The following is a 13,356-nucleotide window of genomic DNA, read 5'->3' as shown; positions in this document are numbered from 1 at the left end:
GCAGTGTGTTGTGCCTCTGGGTTGTCCACTCTGTCCTTGCCCACTTTTGGGCAGTTGCCATACATTCTGGTTGACAGCTGGTTGGTGGTCATGCCCACCAGGTCTTGTATCTTGTTCTTCCACAGGGATATGACCCCTACGACATGTGGTTGTGAGTGTGAGTGGCATAGGGATGGACCGCAATATTGTGTATGTTGGGTAGGTGGATGACAGACTACTTTAGGAGGGGCTGGAAGGATCGTAGGTAATTTCTGGGACTTGTGATAGATAATTAGAGACATGGCGAAGGACGTGGTTCAGTTGCTCCTCTCTTGGTGGGACTGGGTGACACAGAGGGGCATACTCCTTACAATCTGATTCTTGGATGGAGGATCAGGGCTGTGTGTGGATGAGATAGGGGAAAATCTGTTTGCAGACTACATGTGCAACCTATTTCTGAAGGAATTTGTGAGACCTATAGCATACTATGCAAGGGAATTCTTGCCACTGCAGATATGCCATCTGTAGATGGCCAGGCTATATGACAGTGAGTTTTTGGTGTGTAAGGGATGACAGTTCTCAAAATGCAGGTACTACTGGCAGTCAGAGACATTGGACACAGGTGTGGATGGAGCCTTGTCAGAGGTGGAGATTAACATCCAGAAAGGCGACATGCTGGGTTGAGAAGGACCACGTGATGTGGATGGGAGAGAAGAAATGAGGATAGGGGTTTGACCCTGTGACCAGATCATGAAGATATCATCAACAAACCTGAACCAGATAATGTAATAAAATGGAACCGCTACAGCCATCCTTACGATGTTATTTATTATATGGTTACAAGTTTCAGTGCTTCGGTGCACTATTTTCAGGCCTTAGCTGACACTGAGGGGTTAACACCACCTGTGTAAATAATATGTATTTTGCAGACTGCCTGTAATAGTGATACTGTCTCTCCAAACATCAACTATAGTTGAAAGTTGATGGTTGAAGAGATAACATCACTGTTACAGGTAGTCTGCTAAAACCAATTATAGATGTTGGCCAATGATAAAGTGTGTACACAGATGGTACACTGATGTTCAAAATTAAAGCAACAAACCTCTATTCCCCTGTCTTGTGTCTAATTGGGCACCTACCAAATGGGGTAGTGTTTGCCGGGTAGTCCCACATCCACAATCATACTGCAGCATCATTGACTGTATAGACAATCACTGATGGTGCAGTACGGCACAGAGAAGACACCTACCAGACTTCCTGGGGTGGAGGATCGTAAGGAGAATGGAAGCAGGACAGTCGTAAAGTGAGGAGGTCTGATGGCTTAATGTGAATCGTTCTGTTGTTTCTCAGATGTGGAAAACAGCACCCCAAAGACCAGAACAGGGCCGACCACATGTGATATCAGAAAGAGAGGATGATTATTTGGATGTAAGGGTATGACAGTACCGCCTTAGTACTGCATGGCACCTGGCATCTGACCTAGCAGCATCCACTGGACGTGTTGTATCGAGACAAATGGTTTACAGAAGACTTTGGCAGAATGGCCTTTATTGTTGGAGATCTGCTGTATGTGTACCTGTGACATGTCTTCAAAGAAAGGAATGTCTAAAGTGGAGTCCATACTATCTGGGCAGTTGAATAGTGGGCCAATGTTCTTTTCACAGATGAGTCCCGATTTGGTCTTGAGAGTCACATCTGGAGGGAACATCGAACACAATTTCATGATGTAAACATTATGGAAAGAGACTGACGTTGAGGAGGATGCTTAATGTTGTGGGCAGGGATTATGATGACCACATGAACACCTCTTCATGAAGTTGTATGGGTGAATCGGCACAGTTTAACTGCTGTCAAGTATTGCGATGAGATCTTGGGGCCTCATGTGCAGTTGCTGCAAGGTGGGGTGGGCCCAGACTTCATGGACGATAATGATTGACCTCATAGGGCAAGATAAGTTGATGTTTTCTTGTAAACGGAAGATACTGCACACATGGTGTGGCCAGCTCACTCTCCCGATTTGAAATCCATGGAGCATGTCTGGGGTGCACTAGGGAGACAGGCTGAATCATGTCAGCATCCACCAACCACTCTCCAAGACTTGTGAGCAGGTCTCCTGTAAGACTGGGTGTTATTGTCTCAACATGAGAGTAATGATGTCATTCACAGCCTGCTCAGTTGTTGTCAGGTCCGTATTGCTGCCAGAGATCGTCGTACCACATACTGAGCACATTAGACAGTTGTCAGAATGTATGTGAAAACCTGTTAAGTTGGAAAAAAACAAAGAACATTTTTGTCTACCATTATGCATATTGAAGTTGTTTACATTCTGTATTCTCATCATTTTTGTACTTTACTATCACCTGTTTATACTATTTTGTAGCAAAATATACACAAACTTGCAAAATTTCTGTTTGTTGCTTTAATTTTGTACACCAGTGTATTAACCCCTCAGCATCAGTTAAGGCTTGAAGATGGTGCTCTGAAGCACCAAAACTGGTAGCCATATAATAAATAGCATCACAAGGATGCCTGTAGGTGTTCCAGTTTACTACATTAGAGAATGGCTAAGTCCCTCAGACCTCCAGTCACAAGGATGAACGTACATGAACCAGACAAGGTGGTATGGGGTTTTGGGAGGCTAGATGGCCCATAAATAAGATGGCATACGAGGGTGCCATGGTGATGCCCATAGCTATGTTACAGATTTGTTTATATATCCTCCCCTCAGTGGATACATAGCTTTGTGTCTTCTCAGTATGCCACACAAACTCTTGAGTTGCAACCTGTGTACCACGTCCTAGTCCATTCATCAGTCACAGTTCCCTCCCGCATTCCTATCCTGCACACCTGCTGCTTTGCTCCGAGCCTCTAGCAACCCATCTGCAACACTTCTTCCTGCTTTCCTGTCTCTTTTTGCCTTTACACTTCCCACCCAACACAATCCCTCCCTCCCCACCACTTACCAAACTGCAATCATTGACTGTCATCCTTATGAACCAAATTTTTTTGTAGTGAAGATTTTTATGGCAAAAACTTCTGCAAGTGATTAAATAACAACTCCCACAATCCGGGATTTGAGCAGCTACGTGATACAAATTTTGAACGAAGTATACTTGATAGAGGAAGAGAGTGAAGATGAGGTGTATAAGGTGCTCGTTATAAAGCACAGCACCACGTCGAAGTGCACTAGTCTGTAATTAGAATATACAGGACAAAGTTTATTTGAGCTTACCATTGTTTTAGCTCTCCAGAAATTAAAAACAATTACCAGGGAAAAAGTGAACAACACAGAAAAAGAAAGAAGGTGGACTGAAAGCGAGTGAGACTAAATAGTGTGCATTTTATAAATGTAATTTCGCAGAGAAGTCTTCATTTTACAGTGAGCTTTCAAATATGGCATGTAACATGTTCTCTAAATGCATTAAATAGCAGCTTTCAGTATTCTGATCGTTGCAGTCTCACATACACATTATCCCTTGTAATTGGAAGCTTGCTGTAAACATAATCAGTGAAAAATACTTACATTTAGCAACAGTAAACTTTAAATATCTGATGTTCTGACAGCATTCACGACAATTAAGTGTCCAATAGCAATAAATATCTTTAGCAGCAACAATGGACAACAATTACTGATACAATTTCTGAGGTGTTTGTTAACAAAGTAAGCAGAAGAAAGGACTCACTTTTTCAGTCACCTTCTGCAGGAAATTCAGTATTTTTGTGAAGAGTTACATATAGTATTTTATAGTCCATAATATGCTACAGATTATAAGACACACCTTAATTTTCAAGTAGTTTTTTTTTTAATAACATTTTTACCATTTTTTGTTGTTCTTGTTATGGTCATCAGTCCAGATACTGGTTTGATGCAGCTCTCCATGCTACTCTATCCTCTACAAGCCTCTCCATCTCCAAATAACAGCTGCAACCTAAAACTTTCTGAATCTGCTTAGTGTATTCATCTCATGGTCTCCCCCTATGATTTTTACCCTCCATGTTTCCTTTCAACACTGAATTAGCGATCCCTTTATGCCTCAGAATGTGTCCTAGCAACTGATGCCTTCTTTTAGTCAAGTTATGCCACAAACGCCTCCCCAATTCTATTGAGTACCTCCTCATTAGTTACATGAGCTATCCATCTAATCTTCAGCATTCTTCTGTAGCACCACATTTTGAAAGTTTATATTCTCTTCTTGTCTACATTGTTTTTAGTCCTTGTTTCACTCTCATACATGGCTACCCTCCAAACAAATACTTTCAGAAAAGACTTCCAGGCACTTAAATCTATACTCAATGTTAACAAATTTCTTTATAAACGCTTTCCTTATTTTACATCCTCTCTACTTCGACCATCATCAGCTATGTTGCTCCCCAAATAGCAAAACTCATTTACTACTTTAACTGTCTCATTTCCTTAACTAACTCCCTCATCATCGCCTGATACTACATTCCATCATCTTCATTTTGCTTTTGTTGACATTCATCTTATATCCTACTTTCAAGACACTGTCCAGTCCGTTGAGCTGTCCAGGTCCTTTGCTGTCTGTGATAGAATTACAGTGTCATCAGCAAACCTCAAAGTTTTTATTTCTTCTCCATGGATTTTAATTCTAGTCCAAATTTTTCTTTTAGTTCTTTTACTGCTTGCTCAATATACAGATTGAACAACATGGGGGATAGGCTACAATCCTGTTTCACTGCCTTCTCAAGCACTGCTTTCCATTCATGCCCCTCTACTCTTATAATGGCCACTTGGCTTCTGTACAAATTGTAAATAACCTTTTGCTCCCTGTATTTTACACTTTCCACCTTCAGAATTTGAAAGAGAGAATTCCAGTCAACATTATCAAATCTTTCTCCAAGTCTAGAAATGCTAGAAAAATAGGTTAGCCTTTCCTTACTCTGTCTTTTAAGATAAGTCGTAGGGTCAGTATTGCCTCATGTGTTCCACCATTTCTAAGGAATCCAAATTGATCTTCCCTGAGGTCGGTTTGTACTAGTTTTTCCATTTGTCTGTAAAGAATTCATGTTAATATTTTGCAATCGTGACTTATTAAACTGATAGTTCGGTAATTTTCACAACTGTCAGCACCTGCTTTCTTTGTAACTGGAATTATTATTTTCTTCTGTGGGTGATTTCATCAGCCTCATACAACTTGCTCACCAGCTGGTAGAGTTTTGTCATGGCTGGCTCTCCCACGGCTATCAGTAGTTCTAATGGAATGTTGTATATTCCTGTGACCTTGTTTCAACTTAGGTCTTTCAGTGCTCTGTCAAATTCTTCACACAGTATCATATCTCCCATCTCATCTTCATCTACATCCTCTTCCATGTCCATAATATTGCCCTCAAGTACGTCTCCCTTGTGTAGACCCCCTATGTACTTCTTCCACCTTTCCGCTTGCCTTTGTTTGCTTATGACTTGATATTCATACAAGTGGTTCTCTTTTCTCCAAAGACCTGTTTAATTTTTCTGTAGGCAATATCTATCTTACCCCTAGTGATATGTGCTTCTACATCCTTACATTTGTCCTCTGGCGGCCTCATCAGGTGCTTCCTGTGACTGAATGACAGGCTGAGACCGTGTCCCATATTTATGTCTGGACCATATCTGACATTCCCTACGCCATCCGCTCCCTCTGTGACCATGTCAGTTGGTCGCCAGATGTTCCATCTTCCGTCCGCGCCCACCTCCACTGTTTTCCCCAATGGTGGCCGTTTCATGGCGTACCCCTTTATGCCGAGGTACGATGCTGAAATATTGTGTTAGAAAAACGCAGACCACCAGCAGTACACCCGATTCAACGAGATGTCACGAAATCACCAGAAAGTCTAAGAAATTACATTGCAAGACTCTACGAGGAGGAAATATGCAAGAAGATGAAGTTACTGGAGAAGTTACGACAGTGCAAAGAGAGGATGGTGAGCATGCTCAGTTTCCTGCTTTGATGCAGAGAAGATGATGTGGTGTCTTTTTTTGCCAAAACTAAACACCATATAACATCTAAGACTGCTAACAGAATCAAGCATCACGTTAGTATGGGCCTGGTAAGGCAGAGGATCCGTGATAAGCGGCATAGACTGAACGTTACCTCCAGGGATCTGCTTCGACTACACCGGGATTTGGCAAACAACTTAGTACCAGAGGACTGGAACAGGATGGGCGGTATGACATGGTCACTAATGGCATACATTAAACACAATGCTACAGCTCGACAACTGGCGAAGTTTGAGAGCACGAATAAAAAAAGTGCAACTGGCACGATACTCACAAGGTGGTAAATTTGAGTGGTTCCCCATTAGAAGGAGCCACCTTAAAAGTGCTCGGAAGGGGCCTCAACTTCACAGTCACTCCTAGAAACCTGCCAATCCCCAGCTTCGTCAGCTCTGCAGAAATACCAAGTGTTGCAGAAGAGATTCGGAGAGAGACGTACAAGGCACTCACCAAAGCCAGACAACCCAAAACAAACATTTCAAGAGATGAGAGGATGCCCGCAAGAATTTGTGGGAAGATGAAAGCATAGTGGTGTTAACAGCAGACAAGGGGAACTCTACTGTCGTACTGTTGAAGACCGACTATGAGCAGATCAGACTATGAGCAGATCAGTTAGCTTTTACAGGAACTTGCTTACAGTCCACTAGAGAATGACCCCACCGATAGAGTGGACAGGAAAACCAGAGCTCTGGTCAAGGAAACAGGATGGTCTGAGAAGGTTGTCAAGTAACTAAAAGCTAAGGCACCAGTACCACCTAGATTAGATGGATTGCTCAAGGTCCATAAAGAGGGTATACCGTTGCATCCTATTGTAAGCAATATTGGTGCAACCTCCTATCCTACAGTCACCCACATTAAGAAGATGTTAGCACCGTATGTGGGAAAGTGCACCCACCACATCCGTAACTCATCAGACTTCGTGGAACGTTTCAAAAACCTAATAATCTCTAACACAGACATCATGGACAGCTTTGATGTTGTGTCTCTGTTCACTAGCATACCACTTCAGGACACACTAGATTAATCAGTGAAAAGTTTGGTGGAGCTGTCTTGGACCTTTTCAAGCATGTCTTAACCTCAACTTCTTTCCTATGTGGAGGTCAATTTTATGAACAGACTGAAGGAGTGGCGATGGGTAGCCCTTATCTCCGGTAGTTGCAAATATGTTTATGGAGAGATTCGAGGATGAGGCACTTATGACCGATGCCTACAAGCCGACCTATTTCTTTAGGTACATTGATGACATGTTTGTCATCTGGCCACATGGTCGGAAAAAACTGCACGAGTTTCTTGACCATCTGAACTCGATACACCCCAGCATTAAGTTCACAATGGAACTAGAAAACAATGGTCAACTTCCTTTCCTTGATGTCCTGGTGAAAAGGAAGACAGATGGCACATTAGGCCACAGTTTGTATAGAAAACCTACACACACCGACTTATACCTACAAGCTGACAGCTGCCATGATCCAGCACAGAAGAACGGGGTGCTGAAAACACTTGTTCACCAAGCCAAAACACTGTCCAACTCAGTCAGCTTAGCAGCAGAGTTAGAACACCTACAGCAAGTTTTCGCAGACAACGGATACTCAACAAGGGACATCCGCATGGCGCTAAACCCCTACACATGGCCTGATACTGGGGGAGAGGAACAAGATAAAGAGACCAGGATGGTAGCCTTTCTACCATAAGCAGGACCTATATCTGCTAAGATCAGCAGAATAATGAAAAAGCACAATATCAAGAGCGTGTTCTGACCAACAAACAAGATCATCAGAGTGTTTCTTGTAATGGTTAAGGATGAGCTCGGATTGAGAAAATCTGGTATCTCCCATATACCATATGAATGCAGTGTGTCTCACATTGGCCAGACCACCAGGACCGTAGACATACGATGTGAAGAGCACCAAAGGGATACCAGGCTATGACAAGCCACTAAATCGGCAGTAGCAGAACATTGCTTGGAACTTGAGCACACCATGAATTATGATAAAACCAGGATCTTATCTCAGACCCCCATATTTTGGGATAGTGTCATCACTGAATCAATTGAAATCGAGATTGCAGAGAACTTGATAAACCGGGAAACTGGATACCAACTCGACATGGTGTGGAACCCAGCTTTGGACCTATTACAAAAACAACGGAAGAAAACACAAGACAAGAAGAATGACAGGGATGCTGGAGAAAGTTGGAACAGTCACTGACAACAAACCCAGCCTGTCAACAGTGTGAGGAATCAGGCTGGCTGGCACGGACCTAGTAGGAAATGCCATGAAATGGCTGCCACCAGGGAAAACAGCGGAGGTGGGCGCGGACGGAAGATGGAACATCTGGCGACCAACCGACATGGTCACAGTGGGAATGGATGGCGTAGGGAATGCCAGACATGGTCCAGATATAAATACAGAACATGGTCAGCCTGTTGTTCAGTCGCAGAAAGCACCTGATGAAGATGCCAAGGTACGACATCGAAATATTGTGTTAGAAAAACGAAGACCACCAACAATACACCCGATTCAACAAGATGTCACAAAATCGCCAGAAACGTCTAAGAAATTAAGTTCATTCCAGTTATAAAACAAAAATTATTAGTATACTTATGAAATGTCCATATGGCATTAATAGCTGAGACCTAGCCTCTGGGCTTGTTTGGCTGCCTGGGCCTGGTATAAGTCTTTCTATCTGGTGCCACTTCAGAGACTTGCACATATTTGTGATGAAGACAATACAAACACCCAGTTGTGAAGAAAATTTGAGTCAGCCAGGAATCGAACCCAGGACCCTGTGATCTACAGGCAGTGTTGCTAACTACTTGACCACCAGCTGCAGACAATGTACATGTGTACAAAACCCATAGTGCTTTTGAGTGGTATCTGCCTGTAGTAACGTTACAGCCATGTGACTTTCAGGTGTTTGCAACAAAAATTTCATTCTGTGCTTCTGAATGCTCACTCCATAGCAATACATTGTTTCCTGCACATATATGAAATGTACTAACTCTGGATGCACATTGAAGAAGTCATCTGTATTTATCCAAAGACTGGGTTTATTAATTCCCCAAATTTGTTTTACTGTGGATTCTCATAAAAACAATATCTCTTTGTCATGTTAGGTTTAAGGGTACACAACAAATACAAGTGGGTGCCACCAACAGAAGCACAACCACTCACCCGGCACCTCTCGGTTCCGAGAAGCAGCCTGACAAGTTCAGATCACTTTCTGCTTCCATGCCATGTCCACCTACACATTGTACACATCTGCCAATAGTTTGGAGAGCTGCCAAAGGGAGTGCTGACTACACTGGTTCTGCCTTGTACTGGCAGAGATGGATATCTTTCCACCAGACACAAAACACTATGTACTACAGACACTCACAGTTACGATCGAGCAGTCTGACAGTTCAGTAACCGCAGCCAGCTCAATACTGCTCTTGCAATTATGCTATGGAGCGCAGTTCTATGAGATCCACTGAGAAGACAATGTTACGACTTAGCAGTTGTTATTTACAGAGTAGTGGGACAATCGTGAGTGTCTACAATATTACATTCAGTCATAATGACATTATTATAGGCTGCTAAAAGACAATAAATTTATTCTGATTTCACTGTATTTAGTATAGCATATCAAGTTCTATACACCAATTGTACTAAAGATAAGTGCTGTTTTGTGACATACTCTTAATAAATGTTACTGGTTATTCTTTTACTGTTTGCCACATTCCTGTTCTAGAGCTGCCCAGTGAAGCCTGTGTAAGTTGATACCTATCAACATATGATATGTCACCTTAAAAGAGCTTTTGCAGTAAAGCCACTTTTATGCTTCCATGAATGTTTTGGGTGAATTAATAGTGGTATTCAGTTACAAGATTCTCAACACTCCTACTGTAGGCATCGATTAAAGGAAGATTTTGTCCAATTCTGCCTCATTCTACTTTCTTTTAGATGCTTCCAGAATAAGCACCCACTGTCTTCTTAATTTCCACCACAATTATCTGTTTGGCCTATGAATATAGCAAAACTGTTCTAACATAAAAAGACAAAGAAGGATCTGGCAACCATGTCTGAGACATATTGTCATAGACTAATTATTCTCACCTCCTGGTTAACTGTTCCTTGCTCTGCTAAATCTTGGAAGCTTTTCAGTTGAGCTGCAGCTTCTTCCTTTCTTCCATTAGCAGCCAAAAATATGGCATAGTTCAAAGCTATGGAAGCATCTGTTGGGTCCAGGTGTGCAGCCTGCTCAAAAGCCTTTTGAGCATTGTCTGGATCTTCCAGTTTCTTCAAGGTAACTGTCCAATAGAGAAAATTGTAGCTATACTTTTTAAATGGATTTATAAGTATAATGTAAGATAATATGATAAAATAAGAGAAAGGACACAGTACAGCACTAATTGTGAACACGGTGCAGCACTAGTTGTGAACTGCAATACCCTATCACATTCCTTACATCCTTAGTGTTAAGAAGGAACATTAAATTAAATCAAGAAGTGAAATAACTAGCATGAAAGGCAAGTGAAAGTCTTTCATATTTCATAAAATGCTACCAAGAAAATATAATCTACTATAGTGATGGTGATACACGACTGACATCCTCTGCTTAGTAGATGCTCTAGACTTGAAGACAAAACAACTGCATACAGAGATAAATGCACTACATAAAAGTGAAGATCGCTTCAGAGAAAGAAGCAGGTCAAAGAAACTTCCTAAATATATCTATCATACAAAAAAATAACCAACACTCATTCAGTATTTACAGAAAACCACCACAATAGACACAATACCACACCAAACCTAAAACCACCCACAGTCTCAAAAACAAGCTGCTCTCAGATACATGATCCACAGATTGAACTCAGTGCCACTAGACGTCGAACATATTTTTGTAAAGTTTTAGTCACATTTTTTGGTTTTGAGAAAATTATTTTGTCTGTATTAAGACAACTGATGTCAAACAGTTGAAGAGCTTTTTTTCAATGCTTTTAAAAGGATGTTTATTGAGTCCTTAAGTTTGTGAAGAAAAAGTAGGTAGCATCTGTAATAATTTTAGAATAAGTAAGACAGGACCACAAAACAATTCAAGAAATGTCATATTGTGAGAAGAGTACAAAAACTATCATTTTTATATATTTTTTTCACACCCCAAATCTATCACCTGTGGGACTTCAGGTATATTAATGCAAGGTCCAAGTCCAAATAAATGCTGTGGTTCTTTGAGGCATATCTGAATTTTTTTAAAGTTAAATGTAATAATAATTTCATACAGTATTTCAAACAGACAACAAAATGCTTTGTTAATACAGTTAACAAGTAATTCATATTCCATCAATTGATTATTTATATTCCATCAAAGCTCTTCCATTATCACATTAACAAATAATTTATGCTTTTTGTAGGGCAAAATTTCTGCATTAGCTTTATTTCTTTATCACAATTGCAGTTTCAACTGTAGAGTCATCTTCATTTGGAAAATTTTATGCTTAAGCACATATAAAAAAATTTAAGCATATTTTAGGAAATACAAATATTTCACACAATAATGAGAATAGTTTATTTCCAACATTTCTGCAACATCAGCACAAACCTTAGTAAACCAGCATGTACTATCACATATGTAAGATTCTAACCTAGATTACAAATTACTCCTTGGGTGAAGAACATATATAATTTCAACTGCACATAATAATTCCTGGCAGAATACCTGAGGCTAAGTTGATATGTAGGAGTGCAAACGTATGAGTTTGTAAATGATGATGTGGAGTAACACCAAAAATCTTCTTGTAAGTACCAAAAAGCAAACTGAGACTCAAATTTTGCTACTATTCAACTGACTAAACAAAACTGAATCACTGTTTAGTGCTGTATATGTTGTAACTGTGACCGTTCCAGTCGCGGGGTTGCCAAGAACGAAGTGAGGTGGGACCAAATGGGAGCAGTCCATCAACAAACATATAAACGGGAAATTATGGACATGAACAACAGCATCATACATGAAACTGCACAAAAACACAGAATAAATAAACAAATAAATAAAATAATAATAATAAGAAAGAAATAATATAATAATAATAATAATAATAATTATTATTATTATTATTATTATTATTATTATTATTATTATTATTATTATTATATTATTATATTATTTCTTTCTTATCTCAGACGTAATGTCTGGTCAAAAGTAGAAAGTGACGCGGACCTTGATCAAGCGTAACTTCCTTTTAACTGTACGGTATATGTTATATTGCATTTAGGAACTTTCGGGTAATTGAACATGTATCAATAATTATGGATTTCTGTAGTTGTATATATAAGTTTGGATGTAGCTGTATTGCATTGATGTACTGGTGGATATTGTGTGGTATGACTCCTGTAGTTGATAGTGTAATTGGTATAATGTCAACTTTATCCTGATGACACATATCCTTGACTTCCTCAGCCAGTTGGATGTATTTTTCAATTTTTTCTCCTGTTTTCTTTTGTATATTTGTTGTATTGGGTATGGATATTTCGATTAGTTGTGTTAATTTCGTCTTTTTATTGGTGAGTATGATGTCAGGTTTGTTATGTGGTGTTGTTTTATCTGTTATAATGGTTCTGTTCCAGTATAATTTGTATTCATCATTCTCCAGTACATTTTGTGGTGCATACTTGTATGTGGGAACGTGTTGTTTTATAAGTTTATGTTGTAAGGCAAGCTGTTGATGTATTATTTTTGCTACATTGTCATGTCTTCTGGGGTATTCTGTATTTGCTAGTATTGTACATCCGCTTGTGATGTGATCTACTGTTTCTATTTGTTATTTGCAAAGTCTGCATTTATCTGTTGTGGTATTGGGATCTTTAATAATATGCTTGCAGTAATATCTGGTGTTTATTGTTTGATCCTGTATTGCAATCATGAATCCTTCCGTCTCACTGTATATATTGCCTTTTCTTAGCCATGTGTTGGATGCATCTTGATCGATGTGTGGCTGTGTTAGATGATACGGGTGCTTGCCATGTATTGTTTTCTCTTTCCAATTTACTTTCTTCGTATCTGTTGATGTTATGTGATCTAAAGGGTTGTAGAAGTGGTTATGAAATTGCAGTGGTGTAGCCGATGTATTTATATGAGTGATTGCTTTGTGTATTTTGCTAGTTTCTGCTCGTTCTAGAAAGAATTTTCTTAAATTGTCTACCTGTCCATAATGTAGGTTTTTTATGTCGATAAATCCCCTTTCTCCTTCCTTTCTGCTTAATTTGTTGCTAAATGTATGTGATGTATTCTATTTGTGGCATTGTGATCATGTAAGTGTATTGAATACTTCTAGGTCTGTGTTACTCCATATCACTACTCCAAATGAGTAGGTCAATATAGGTATAGCATAAGTATTTATAGCT

At 39.9% G+C, this 13,356-nt stretch overlaps 1 protein-coding gene across 1 annotated transcript in view; it reads right to left on the bottom strand.

Annotated features, from left to right (window-relative positions):
- LOC126272923 (Bardet-Biedl syndrome 4 protein-like) overlaps nt 1-13,356 on the bottom strand; it is a 108,421-nt gene that overhangs the window by 32,446 nt on the left and 62,619 nt on the right. The window contains exon 9 of the mRNA XM_049976214.1: nt 10,072-10,265. Coding sequence (XP_049832171.1) covers nt 10,072-10,265 — 194 coding nt within the window. The remainder of the gene's footprint in view (nt 1-10,071; nt 10,266-13,356) is intronic.

This window comes from Schistocerca gregaria, chromosome 5 (genome assembly GCF_023897955.1).
Source record: "Schistocerca gregaria isolate iqSchGreg1 chromosome 5, iqSchGreg1.2, whole genome shotgun sequence".
Classification (NCBI taxonomy): Eukaryota; Metazoa; Arthropoda; class Insecta; order Orthoptera; family Acrididae; genus Schistocerca; species Schistocerca gregaria.
Note: the sequence above shows the minus strand (reverse complement) of the source record. Positions and strands in the feature narration are given on the sequence as shown.